General features: G+C 63.4%; 2 protein-coding genes across 6 annotated transcripts; both read left to right on the top strand.

Moving 5' to 3' along the window:
• The first annotated feature begins 263 nt into the window (after positions 1-263).
• GPR137 (G protein-coupled receptor 137) lies at positions 264-4,087 on the top strand. Of its 4 annotated transcripts, none has more exons than XM_036326805.1 (7): positions 264-1,543; positions 1,628-1,677; positions 2,379-2,604; positions 2,721-2,870; positions 2,980-3,108; positions 3,237-3,328; positions 3,750-4,087. In XM_036326805.1, exons 1-7 carry the CDS (start codon positions 1,187-1,189, stop codon positions 3,946-3,948), a joined length of 1,203 nt encoding a protein of 400 aa, XP_036182698.1. In that variant the 5' UTR covers positions 264-1,186; the 3' UTR covers positions 3,949-4,087. The 4 variants fall into 4 exon arrangements, with proteins under 4 accessions (XP_036182698.1, XP_036182697.1, XP_036182700.1 ...); XM_036326804.1 differs by having other exon boundaries at positions 273-1,543; positions 3,210-3,328; XM_036326807.1 differs by having other exon boundaries at positions 275-1,543; positions 3,644-3,951.
• Positions 4,088-6,540: 2,453 nt separating this feature from the next.
• Positions 6,541-13,226, top strand: KCNK4 (potassium two pore domain channel subfamily K member 4). 2 transcript variants are annotated; one of them, XM_036323938.1, is made up of 7 exons: positions 6,541-6,670; positions 6,863-7,128; positions 10,314-10,437; positions 10,566-10,726; positions 10,877-11,063; positions 11,530-11,669; positions 12,285-13,226. In XM_036323938.1, exons 2-7 carry the CDS (start codon positions 6,940-6,942, stop codon positions 12,663-12,665), a joined length of 1,182 nt encoding a protein of 393 aa, XP_036179831.1. In that variant the 5' UTR covers positions 6,541-6,670; positions 6,863-6,939; the 3' UTR covers positions 12,666-13,226. The 2 variants fall into 2 exon arrangements, with proteins under 2 accessions (XP_036179831.1, XP_036179832.1); XM_036323939.1 differs by lacking the exon at positions 6,541-6,670 and having other exon boundaries at positions 6,694-7,128.
• Positions 13,227-13,251: the final 25 nt, after the last annotated feature.

Raw genomic sequence — 13,251 nt, 5'->3', positions numbered from 1 at the left:
ATGACGGCCTCGGCGCGGGGGGAGGGATAAGGGCCCCCGTGAGGGCGGCTCGGGGAGACTTTGCGCCCGGCAGGCGGCGGACCAGGTGAGCGGGACCGCGCCCGGCGAGGGCGGAGGACGGGCGCCCCCCTCTTCCCCCCGTCCCCGGGGCGGCGGGGCTCTGTGGGCTCAGTCCCCGAGGGCGGGGCCCGAGAGCCATCTTGGCTGTGGGCGGAAGTTTTCTTCCGAGACCGGGCGAGGGGAAGTCGCGGCCGCCCTCGGCCCCGCGGCGCCGTCCCGGTTGGGGAATGGAGGAGAGGAGCGTGGGAACTGGCGCCCCGGCTCCGGGCACGGCCCAGCGGGCGCCGGCCGAACGCGGGCCGCCCCAGCACCGCGGCCGCCCGCCGCCGCTCGGCACCCCCGGCACCCGCCGGCGGCGTAGCTCGCGCCCATTCTCCAACCACTGCGCGCCGGGCGGGGTTGCGGGGCCGCGGGGAGACCCTGCGCCGTTTGCGTAGCGCACGGCGCCCGCGCAGGCGCAGGAGGGGGCGGAGCCGCCGGAGCCGGGGAGCCGGAGCCCGGGTCCCAGCGGCCGGAGCTGGCTCCCCCAGAGGCGGACTGAGAGCCCGGCGCCGGCCTCCCCCGCCCCCCGCGGCTGGAGAGTGGACGCAGCGGGGTGGCTCGGGGCCAGCGTCCGGAATCCCGGGGCCTAAAGGCAGAGCCCCCGCCCCGCCCCGTCCGGATCATTGGAGGGGAGAGAGCCCGCAGTTTGGGGAGGGGGAGAGCCGGGGGGAGCGCCCCACGCCGCGGCCGCTGCCCAAAGCCCGCGGGCATCGGCGGCTCTCCCCCTCCTGCCGGGACGACTGGAGCGACGAAGGCCAAGGACCCTTCTTCAGCCTCCGCGCCCCCCCAGCTCCTGGCTCTGGGACTGGCCCAGGAGGCGACACTCCCCACCCCCACCCTCAGCCCCGGAGAGGAGAGACTGTCCTTCCCCGCTCCCGGGTGCAGGGCCCGGCCCTGGCCCCAGGCTGCGAGTGCCCCTCTGGCTCAGGGAAGGGCCTGGCCAGCCACAACTTCTTTGCTCCCACACTCCCCCCCCTCGGCCTCTGCACCCTGCAGCTCCCACCCCTGCATATTCATTTGTATCTCCCTGGCCCCCGGCCAGCCCCTCCGTCTCTGTCTCCGGATCCAGGCCTCCCTCCCTGACATGGAGAGTAACCTGTCTGGCCTGGTGCCCGCTGCCGGTCTGGTGCCTGCGCTGCCACCGGCCGTGACCCTGGGGCTGACTGCGGCCTACACCACCCTGTACGCCCTGCTCTTCTTCTCCGTGTATGCCCAGCTCTGGCTGGTGCTCCTGTACGGGCACAAGCGTCTCAGCTACCAGACGGTGTTCCTGGCACTCTGTCTGCTCTGGGCTGCCTTGCGCACCACCCTCTTCTCCTTCTACTTCCGAGACACCCCCCGAGCCAACCGCCTGGGGCCCCTGCCCTTTTGGCTTCTCTACTGCTGCCCTGTCTGCCTGCAGTTCTTCACACTGACGCTGATGAACCTCTACTTTGCCCAGGTAACCCCGGTAACTGGGTGGGGATGGGCTGCGGAGTGGCAAACCTCAAGGCCCCAGAGGAATCATGGGCATCTCTGCTCCCAGGTGGTGTTCAAAGCCAAGGCGAAACGTCGGCCGGAGATGAGCCGAGGCTTGTAAGTACTCGTGCCACACTGGGCTCAGGCCCTGGTGGGCTTAGCCCCAGGCCCCGGGCAGCCTGGTGTCTGTCCCTCCCCCCATGGCAGGGCTAAGGTGAGGACAGCCCCGGGGATGTGTGTGAAAGCTTGGGAAAGTGAAGCACCTGGCACAGGAGGCCCCGCAGAGGTGGTGCATGTGTGAAGGGCAACAGTAATAGAAGCAGTTGGGAGACGGTACCAGTGTCGCCCATGACAGAGGAAGAGCTGGAGGCGCCAGCCCCTGGAAGCTCCAAAGCCAAACCACTTCTGGGTGACCTTGGGTGGTGACGCTCCTGTCCTTGGTACAACATCTTGCAATTCAATAAAAGCTTTCACAAAATCTCTAGTTTTACAACTTACTGTGAGGCTACTTGAGGGATGGAGAAACTGAGGCCCAGAAAGGTAAAGCCACATGTTCAAGGGCATAGATGTGGCTGCAAGCAGAGCCAGGGCTTAAGCCCAGATTCCTGACACCCAGTCCAGTGCTCCGTCCACTGTACTACCGCTGTCAGTCACCTGACCTCCTTGGGCCTCAGTTTCCCCGTCTGTAAAGCTGGAGGAGCAAAGCGCAGACTGGACGGCCTGAGGTTCTGATGGACACCGTGGTCTCCTGGGGGAGGTTGGGTGGTAGGTGAGCGCGAAGGGCCGAAGTCCGGGGCTGACTGTGCCGTGGGCTGCAGGCTGGCTGTCCGAGGGGCCTTCGTGGGCGCCTCGCTGCTCTTTCTGCTGGTGAATGTGCTGTGTGCGGTGCTGTCCCGCCGGCGCCGGGCACAGCCCTGGGCCCTCCTGCTGGTGCGTGTCCTGGTGAGCGACTCCCTGTTTGTTATCTGCGCCCTCTCTCTTGCTGCCTGCCTCTGCCTTGTTGCCCGGCGGGCACCCTCCACCAGCATCTACCTGGAGGCCAAGGTAGGGTCACAACCCTGATGCCTGGTGTCCTTTGGGGTCTTTGAGCATCATTCTTCGGGCGGAGGGGAAGCTGGAGCCTCCCCTCTCTGAGGGTCCCCTGTTGTCATCTGTTTCAGGGGACCAGTGTGTGCCAGGCAGCTGCGATGGGCGGTGCCATGGTCCTGCTCTATGCCAGTCGGGCCTGCTACAACCTGGCGGCCCTGGCCTTGGCTCCCCGGAGCCGGCTGGATGCCTTTGATTATGACTGGTACAATGTCTCTGATCAGGTGGGCACTTGGCATGTCTGCTGCCTCCTTAGCAGCCGTGGCTCCTGGCCCTGTCCAGGTGCCCCACTGGCACAGTTGCAGATTGGCTAAGCTGCTGGCTTTCCCACAGGCGGACCTGGTGAATGACCTGGGGAACAAAGGCTACCTGGTGTTCGGCCTCATCCTCTTTGTGTGGGAGCTGCTGCCCACTACCCTGTTGGTGGGCTTCTTCCGGGTGCACCGGCCTCCACAGGACCTGGTGAGAGCCAGTGTAGAGGGGTGGCCCTGGGCCGGGCCCAGGGTGGCTGTGGGAAGTTAGTGGGGGCTAGGAGAGAGCTCAATGGTGGCTCCCTCCCCCAGAGCACCAGCCGCATCCTCAATGGGCAGGTCTTTGGCTCCCGTTCCTACTTCTTCGATCGGGCCGGGCACTGCGAGGATGAGAGCTGCTCCTGGGAGCACAGCCGGGGCGAGAGCACCAGGTAGGAGCCTCCGCCCCACCTCAAGCCCTCTGAGCTCCTGGCGTGCTCCATGGAGCCCTGGGGGCCTAGAGCCAGGTCTTGTCATCCAGCCCAGCCCCTGCCATGGCCTTTGTTTCCGTCTGTACAAGGTGGGGGCCCCTCTGGTTTCCCCCTCCTGCCCCGAGGATGCAGTTGGCTACAGTGTGCAGTGCTCAAGTCCTGGGCCCTGGAATGCCTGGGCTACCGGGCTCTGTCCTAAGCCTCTCTCCCTCCCCCAACTCTTGTGCCTGTTGCCCGGTCCCTGCCTTGTAACCGACCCTGTTTCTCTGTCTGCAGCATGTCAGGCAGCCTAGGCTCTGGCAGCTGGTACGGCGCCATCGGGCGGGAGCCAGGCTGGTACGGGGGCAGCCAGACTCGGACCACTCCTCTGCTCTTCTCCCAGGTGCTGGACCCAGGCAGCCACCACCACAGTCTCTACTCCACTCCACAGACGTGATCCCCTCCACCTGTCCCCAGAACACTCAGACCCCAGTCCCTCCTCCCCAGGCCCCTGTGCCAAGTTCATCTGCTGCTTCTTGCCCCGGACCCCAGGGGCTGTGGCCACCTCCTCCCTGGCCAGCTCCTTGCTACTTCTGTTGTAGTGAGTCTGTGCTGATGGGGGCACGGCCCTGCCTGCCGGATGCGCACGGCACCCTGGCATGACCTGCCACCTCCACTCCTGTGCTGGAGCCAGCTACCTCTCCTGTGTCTGCCACCAATAAACAGTGTCTGTGCCCCATGGCTGTCCGATATCTGTGCTCCTCAAACCTTGTCTGCTTGGCTGAAGGCTGATCAGACGCTGGCCCTTGAAGGGGGCTGCTGGACAGACGGGCAGGGGCCAGTTACCAGGCTGGAGGGCAGGGAGCGGGAGGAGCCTGCAGTCTGAGAAGGGAGACCAGGAGCCATGCCTTACTCCAGTCACCTCTCTACTTGAATAATTTCTACTCTTTCCTTAAGACCTGCTTCAAATGTCACTTTTCGTTAGAAGCCTCCCCTCTGGGTCAGGGAGCCGTGTCCCCTGTGGGTCCCGTGGCGCTGTGGTTATGGGTTATTATGCCTCTCATCCCCGAGTGGATGGGATCTCTGGAGACCCTGCTCCCCTGTCATCACATCCAACCTGGCCCTCAGCTCAGGGGCTAGTCCAGGGCCTGTGGAGGAAGAGTTGGCGCCCATTTCCCTGCCAGATGTGGATTTGGCTGGTAGCATGGGCTGCCCCCACACAGTCTACCTGGTAGTCCTGGGCCCCCTTCTTGGCCACCGCTAATAGCACAGCCACTGCCCTCTGCTGCCCTCGCCCTGCAGGTTTGTCCCCGGCTGGGAGTTGCTTAGGGGAAGGTCTGTCCCCTGCGCACAGACCTGACTGTCCCAGCTCTTCCCAGTCCTGGGGCCGAGCACTGTCTTGAAACCCTTCACTTGGGACCGTCCTGGACACCGGCCTCTGGGCCTCCCGGCCCCCGGAGAGGGCACAATCACTTTTCTTTGAACAGGAAGTTGCTGCCATTTGTTAGGGCCTTTCTTGTGTGTGCCAGGCTTACAACACTGACCTCCTTAATGCTCAGAATGGCACCCCGAGGTGAGAATTAACATCCCTTTCCCAAAAGGCTCCAGAGCTTGGGAAGGCCTTCGGGCCCCCGACTGGTAGGGGGCAGCCTTAGCGCCCATGCTCCACCCGCCCACCCTGAGGGCTGAGCACCCCGCAGGGTCTTTGGAGAAATGGGGGTTGTTAAGTGGGTAAGAGCAGAGAGGAACCAAGTTCCAGGACATGCAACGGCCCTGGCAGTTCAAGCAGCGGGGTAGGGAGTGCTGGCACCAGTTTCATGCTGGGATGGGCATGGGGAGAGGACCAAGGGACGGGGATACAGGAGCAGGGGCAGGAGGTGCCCCCGTGTGACTTCCCAGAACTGGGCCCCACCACACCTGGCGCAACTCCAGGCTGCCTGAGTGGATCCCCGCCCTTCGTCTGGCAGGATCTCCTCCCTCTGTTGAACCCAGGGCCAGGCTGCCCGCAGGGCGGGGAGGAGAGGCCCTTCCTACCCTAGAGTGAGCCTGGAGGTTAGTGTGGCCTGTCCAGCGAGGTGAGCCGGCCTCTGGCCACACTGGCTGACCGGCGGGCAGGGCAGCACCAGGGCTCCGGTTTGACACTCCAGGCCGGACCCAGCGGCGTCTCTCTCGGCCCCTTTGCCGCTCATCTCCGGGGAGCGGGCGGCCGCAGGTTAGGGGCCGGGGCGCCCGCGGCCCAGGCTCAGCCGCAGGGCGGCGCGGCACTGGAGGGGTTAAGCGCGGCAGGAGGGGGGCTTCAGGCGGCGGGAGGGGGTCCCAGCCCCGGCGGCCGCCCGCTCCGCCGCTGCCGCTGCCGCTGCCGCCGGGGTCGCAGCCTCCGTCGCCGCGGGGCCCACAGTGAGTGCGGGGCGGAGGGGCGCGGCAGGGAGTGCGGCCGGACTCCGCGCAGGGCGGCAGGGGCGTCCGCTGGGTGGGGCGCCGCCTCCCCTCCCCGCGTGGGCGCCTCGGGGATCGTGCGGCGCGCGCTGACGCCTCCGAGCTGTCGGCTGGGAGACTCGGGAGGCGGTGGGAGCGAGTGCGGGTGTGCGGGGCGGGCGCCGGCGCTGCGCCGTGGCCGGGTCTCAGGTGCCGGTGCCGGTGCGGGCGCACGTGTGACGGGCCCTCCGTGCCGCGGCCCTGGGTGCGGGAGAGTGCAGGTGGGGCGTGTGCGTGGCGCCCGAGCGGCCGGTGGCCGGGCTGCAGGGCGGAGCGTGGGCACGCGAGCTGGGCGCGGCGGGTGGGCGCGTGGGCGCAGCCGCCCGCTGCCAGGGGCTGCCAGCGGCCCGCCCGGGGGAGGCTGCCCTGGTCCGGCTTGTAGCCCTCGCCCTGCTCAGCGCCTTCCCGGAACCGGCCCCCACCCCTGCCTCGCACCTGCACTGGGACCAGACCCATCCCTGGGTTCCTCGAAAGCCCAGCCCGGCGGGGCTCCTGGGGCCCCTGGAGGCTCCCCGCCCAGCCCATCTGGGCCAGGAGAAGAAGTCACGAAGATGCTGCGGCAGCAGCGGCAGGCGAACCGGACCAGCCATCCCGGCCCCCGCCCATGCGGTCGGCTTTCCTCCCACTTTTCCTGCCAGCGCCTCCCAGCGCTCGGCCCCTCCTGGAAGGCCAGTTCCCACGCCTGCCCCGGAGCCCCCACCCCCACCCGCACCCCCACCCTCCGGCGTTTCCCTGCTCCCCTGCCTCTTCCGCTGTCCTCCCTCCTCTTCCCTTCCGGGTGCCCTCTTCTCTTCTCGCACCCAGAGGCCCCGGACAGGGGCTGAGGGCCCCGAGGGCCCGGCAGTGGAGGTAAGGGGGGACCGGACTGGGGGGAGGCGCGGGTGTGTCCTGGTACCAAGTGTCCGTCCAGCCACGGGGATGCAGGGAGAGGTCCTCTGAGGGCAGGAGAGCTGGAGGCTCCAAGGACCCGTGGGTGTGTAGGGGCTGGAGGAGGGCTGTCAGGCCAGGTTATTGATCCGAGATCCCTGGTTCTGCCCGCAGTGACCACAGCCCTCCCGAAGCCGCCTGCCCGGCCTCCCCACGCGGGCGGTGGACCTGGCGGGGCCCCTGGGCACGCCATGCGCAGCACCACACTCCTGGCTCTGCTGGCGCTGGTCCTGCTCTACCTGGTGTTGGGGGCCCTGGTCTTCCGGGCCCTGGAGCAGCCCCTGGAGCAGCAGGCCCAGAGGAAGCTGGGGGAGGTCCAAGAGAAGTTCCTGCGGACCCACCCATGTGTGAGCGACGGGGACCTGGGGCTCCTCATCAAGGTGCGTGGGTGGCGAGAACCCCTTCAGCGGTCACCCGTGACCCCCTGGCACTAGCTGCATGCCCGTGGGGCCGTGTCCTGGGGTGCTGCTTCCAGACTGGCCCCCCTGAGTGCTGGGTGCAACTGGGGTGCCGGGCCGAGGCCGGGAGCAGGTCTCTGTTTTCAATGTGATGTGTGTGGGGCACGTGCTCGCCTCGCTGTGCCTGGCGTTGGACTGTGCCCTGGACGGTGGAGGGGCGGAAGGAAGGAAGGAAGGGAGGAAGGAAGGAAGGAAGGAAGGAAGGAAGGAAGGAAGGAAGGAAGCAAATGGCTGTAGCAATGAGATAGGCTACATTGTCACAGGTCTCACTCTCTGGTTTAGGGTTACCAGGTAAAAGTCAGGGCACCAGGTAAATGTGAATTCCAGCTAAACAAGGGATAGTCTCTAAATATGACTATGTCCCTGGCAGTATTTGTATTTGCTGAATCTGGCCACCCCCGCAGTGGCTCCAAGGACCCACATACTCCTCAGAGAAACCCAGGGACACTGCGAGCACCTCCCCCGGAAAAGCGCACCTACAAGCTGGGGCAGGTGGTTTTGGAGGCTTCCAGGCTCGCCTCCCCCTGTGCGTGCACTGTGAATGCGGTTTACACCCCTTTTCCCAGGACACGTGCTTATGCTGTAGAGCAGCGTTTCTCAACCTGTGAGTCTCGACCCCTTTGGGGGTCGAACGACCCTTTCACAGGGGTCGCCTAAGACCATCAGAAAACACATATATAATTACATATTGTTTTTGTGATTGATCACTATGCTTTCATTATGTTCAATTTGTAACAATGAAAATACATCCTGCATATCAGATATTTACATTATGATTCATAACAGTAGCAAAATTGCAGTTATGAAGTAGCCACGAAAATCATTTTATGGTTGGGGGTCACCACAACATGAGGAACTGTATTAAAGGGTCGCGGCATTAGGAAGGTTGAGAACCACTGCTGTAGAGGTTAGAAGGGAGGCAGCCAGGGACCCGGCCAGGGACTAAAGTGCGGCTTATCTTCTGGGGGACTGTCAGGCCACACCTCTATGGCTTCCTCTGATTTCTGGGTCACTATCTTATTAAAAATCTAAGATTTAACTTTGATAAATGAGTGTTTATTGCTTTAGTAGAGATTACTCCTCTTTCCCTGTCTGTTCTTTGGGAGGGAGGAGCCATCAGCCTGGAGGCCTCTGTGCTCCTGCGGATTCCCATTGTGGCAGGACCAGAGCAGAGATGAGGGTGGGGCGGGCCCAGGCAGCCTGACCTTGTCTCTGATGCATCTAGAATACTGAGAGAAAGAGAGAGAGAGAGAGAGAGAAAGAGAGAGAGGCTCAGAGAGGCCTGACCAGACCACAGGGCAGAGGGAGGGAGGGAATCTGACCTATTTTATCTTCACAATGGAGTTACTTTTTTCCTGAATAAAACAGAGCGAAGGAAGGGCAGAAGCTAGAAGGGTGGGCAGCAGCTGCTCTATTTCTTTTCCACAATTAGCCATGCAGCAGTCATGCCCTGCTGTGAACTAGGCGCTGTGCTAGACACCACAGTGAGCAGGGAGACGGACGTTGGGGCGGGACAGGTGCAAGCTGTGTCCTAGAGGATGTCACATCTGGGCAAGGGGACAGCTCCGTGGACAGATCCCTACAGAGTTCAGTGGGAAAGGCACCTTCCTCACTTCCTTCTTTGTTAACCGCCTGTTGCAGGCTGGGCCCTGGGCTAGGTGCTGGGGGCCTCTGGGAAGAGCTGGTAGCTGAGATGAGGCGGGTGAGATGGGTGGAATGTAGAGATGTGTGGTTGGGTTGCAAGGGACTACAGGCAGGAGACCAGCACGGGCAAAGGCATGGAAGCTGGGATGAAGGAAGAAATGAATAAATGGCTTATAGAACTCAGATTTAGCAGATGCCTCGTCATTGGAAACAAAAATTAGAACACACAGGATGACAAAGCGTTTTTCTCCCCTTAAGTAGTGAATTTACCAGAAAAGTGTTGCAAAATAAATATTAAATCACTTTAAATCATATATTTCACTTCTTGGCTTTATTAAAAAAAATTATGACAGGAAATGAGATCATCTCAGAAATTTGGGGTTAAGGTCACTTTAACTTGGGTTCCCAAATGGGAGCCCCCGGAGAGAGGACTGGGAAGGGGAGGTGGGAGCCAAACTGCAAAGCGGCATAAAGCTGGGCTGGGATGCGGGACTCGGTGCTGCAGATGGCAGGGAGCTGTGGCGGATGTGGGGCCCCAGTGCAGGACAGTTAACTGGAAGGCCTCTGGCTAAGGAGGAGAGAGATGCGGTATGTGATCTCACTCCCTGCCTCGGCGCTCGGCTCTGTGCGCCTTGGGGAGGGGCCCCATCGCACCCCTCCTCATTGTGCTCGACCTCTGTCACATGGGGCGGGCCCTCTCAAAACACAGACCCTGCCTGGCAACAGGGACTGACGCAGGGCCACTGCATTAATTTAATCGTGTTTGCTGAGCACCTGCTATGTCAGTGATGGCGAACCTTTTGAGCTCGGCGTGTCAGCATTTTGAAAAACCCTAACTTAACTCTGGTGCCGCGTCACATAGAGAAATTGTTCGCCATCACTGTACGACGTAGCGCAGAGCTTCAGCAGCTGGGCAGGGGTTCGTGTGTCCACCAGTCTACAAAAATGGGGTGAAAATGTTGATGGTATATGAACCTGCCTGGAGGGAGGGTCCCCAACTTTCATCACAGCTTCTAAGGCAAGGGACTCAGATGCAGCTTCCGAGGGGAGTGGGCGTGGGGGGGTCTGGGGCAGCTGGAAGTCACGAGGCACGGTCACTGCGTGGGGACACACGGCGCTTCCTTTGCTGTGAGTGCTTTAACTTTCACAAGGGGTTGATGTGGTAGGTGCTGTTAGCATCATCCCCGGTCCGTAGATGTAGAAACAAAGGCACAGAGACTTAGCCATGTTCACGCAGCACCACTGTAAAACGGAAAATCTGTTGTGTGAAATTAGGGGGCAGGTAAATGTTTCTAGAACAATGTGGAGGTCAGACAACATGGGGTCACCCCAATTGCAATATGTGTTCAAAGGGACTGCCTTCGGGAAGGCCAGAGGGAAAGGGAGAGATGGGAGGGGCGGGGGGGGGGGGCAAGGACAGGAGGGAAGGACTAAGGCTCCTCCTTCTGTGCCTTGTCCTGCAGGAGGTGGCTGATGCCCTGGGAGGGGGTGCAAACCCTGACATCAACGCAACCAGTCACAGCAACTACTCAGCCTGGGACCTGAGCGGCGCCTTCTTTTTCTCAGGCACCATCATCACCACCATCGGTGGGGGCGGGGACCGGGCATGTGGAGGGGGGCGAGGAGTGGCTGGGCTTTCTCTAGGGGGAAGGTGCAGGGGGCGATAGGGAGGTGCCAGGCAACCCCTAGATCTCCTGCTCGGCCCCTCTGCCCAGGCTATGGCAATGCAGCCCTGCGCTCAGATGCCGGTCGCACCTTCTCCATCATCTATGCTCTGGTGGGGATCCCACTGTTCGGGATCCTGCTGGCAGGGGTCGGGGACCGGCTGGGCTCTGCCCTGCGCCACGGCATCGGGCACATTGAAGCCATCTTCCTGGTGAGCTGCTCCACCCATTTGTGTCGGGCTCAGGATACCTTTTCTACCGAGATGGCAGGAGCCTCCCACAGGCTCCCGGAGGAAGGGGTGTGGGGTGTGAGAGTGGAGGTTTGGGTGACTCCTGGGTCCTACCTATTGCCCTCCCTGCAGAAGTGGCACGTGCCCAAGGAGCTGGTGCGAATCTTATCGGCGTTGCTCTTCCTGGTGATTGGCTGCCTGCTCTTTGTCATCACCCCCATGTTCGTGTTCTGCTACATGGAGGGCTGGAGCAAGCTCGAGGCCATCTACTTCGTGGTGGTGACGCTCACCACGGTGGGGTTCGGGGACTATGTGGCCGGTGAGGCCGCCTTTCTTGTGCTGTACTTTCCGGCCCATGTTATTCCTCCCCAGGGGTTCTGCCCTCTTAGTTCTCCTTCCAAATTCCTCATGTGGCGTTTGTGCTCTCAAACTGATGACCCCGCCCCCTATATCCGCGCTCGGGATGCACCCTCACATTGCTGCACGGATGCAACACCTCGTGCACACTTACATTCTTGCATGCCTGCGCCTCCATGCATGTTCACACGTATGTGAAGGTGCTCATGCTCCCACTCTTGCACGTGAGCACTCCCACTCACATGCTCTTCTCTTGCACACCTGCAGGTCATGCACGCTCAGGTTGCAGGCATTCACACACGCACAAACCCGCTGTCCTGGGAGAGATGGACCCCTCACGGAGCTGGGGAGAGGGGCAGTGAAGCAGTGGCTCCCAGCTCAACGCTGGCCCCACACACCTTCTTTCTGCTCTCCCCGTGGCATCCCAGGCGCCAACCCCAACCAGACCCACGCAGCCTACCAGCCGCTGGTGTGGTTCTGGATCCTGCTCGGCCTGGCCTACTTCGCCTCGGTGCTCACCACCATCGGGAACTGGCTGCGGGTAGTGTTCCGCCGCACGCGCGCAGAGGTAGGCGCCCCGGGTGGCCGCGCCTGCGCCCTGACGCCGCCCGCGCTGCACCCGAGCAGTGGTTTGGCACCCCCTGCCTCCCTTCCAGAGTGTGGGCAGGGACTGAGTGTGCCCCCATATGTACCAGCCGGGGACATGAGTGCAGGCGACTCCGCCTGTGTTCTTGTGGATAGGGCTGCCAGATTTACCAAAATACAATGCAGGCAGCGCAGTTAAAGGTGCATTCAGATAAGTAGCAAATAACATTTAGTGTAAGTATGTCTCACATAGAGCACGGGACATACTTACACTACAATTTCATTTACTGTCTGGAATTCGGACTTAATACGACCTGTGTTTTGTCACCCCACTCGTCGATGCCGGCAGGGGAGCTCGAAGGTCTCTGGGGGCCCAGGAGGGAGAGCTGGGATAAACCGGGGGGTTTCTAGAAGAACCCCGGATAAGGGGGCGCTTCGGCGATGAAGAAGGCGAAATGGTGCAGCGGGAGAGGGGGGGGGGGGGCTGAGGCAGGAGGGCCGGGGGAAGAGAGCAGCGACGCCTGGTTGGCGAAGGGCGGGCTCCGGGGAGCTGGGGGGTGGAGGACCCGGGGCTGAGGACTGCACCCCTGCCCCGCAGATGGGCGGCTTCACGGCTCATGCCGCCAGCTGGACCGGCACAGTGACGGCGCGGGTGACCCAGCGAGGCGGGTCCGTGGCGCCGCCGCCGCCGGAGAAGGAGCGGCCGCTCTCGCCCCCGCCGCCGTGCACCGCGCCCCCGGAGAAGGCCTCCCCGCCCTCCCCGCCCTCCCCGCCCACGGCCTCCGCGCCCTCGGCCTCCGCGCTGGACTACCCCAGCGAGAACCTGGCCTTCATCGACGAGTCCTCGGACACGCAGAGCGAGCGCGGCTGCGTGGTGCCCCGCGCGCCCCGGGGTCGCCGCCGCGCCCCGCCCCCCGCCAGGAAGCCCGCGCGGCCCCGCGGCCCCCGGCGCCTCCGGGACAAAGACGTGCCCGTGTAGGGCAGGGGCGCCGCCCCAGAGGCTGCGTTCTGGCTCGTCCCCTGCATGCGTTGCCTGGTTGATCGAAGCGCCCGTGCGACCGGCCTGCAGCCTGGGGGCAGGCCAGGTGGCGTGCCTGGCACCCCGGCTCCTGGCCCCTCCTCCCTCCGTTCATCTCCAGCCCCCAAGGGTCCCCGTCTCCTGTCCGGGCCGGACCGTCCCCCACGCCTCCCAGCTGAGCCTCAGAGCCCGTGTCAATAAAGGAAAAAGTCCACCGCTGCGGGCGCGCGCGCTCCCAGGGCGCGAGTGCTGGCGTCGGGGCGCTCCCTGGCGAGTCAGGCTTCCGTGACTCTCGGCACCCACGTCGGGTCGGGCAGGGAGCGGCACCCTCGGCCGTGATCGGCCCGCGTCGCTGCGTGGAGGCCAGCAAGCAGGGGCGCGCGGCGGAACCTGTCAGATGGGCCGTGCGTCTCCAACGCCAGCACAGCCTTAGGGGTGCGGGGGTGGGCAGGGGGAGAAATAATTGTGTCAAGTGTGGAGGGCTGCAGCTTGACCACTTCCTGCACGAGACCCTCCTCGCCATTCCAGAACGCGACCCCGCCCCTCC

Source organism: Myotis myotis, unplaced genomic scaffold (assembly GCF_014108235.1).
Source record: "Myotis myotis isolate mMyoMyo1 unplaced genomic scaffold, mMyoMyo1.p scaffold_m19_p_10, whole genome shotgun sequence".
Lineage (NCBI taxonomy): Eukaryota > Metazoa > Chordata > Mammalia > Chiroptera > Vespertilionidae > Myotis > Myotis myotis.
Note: the sequence above shows the minus strand (reverse complement) of the source record. Positions and strands in the feature narration are given on the sequence as shown.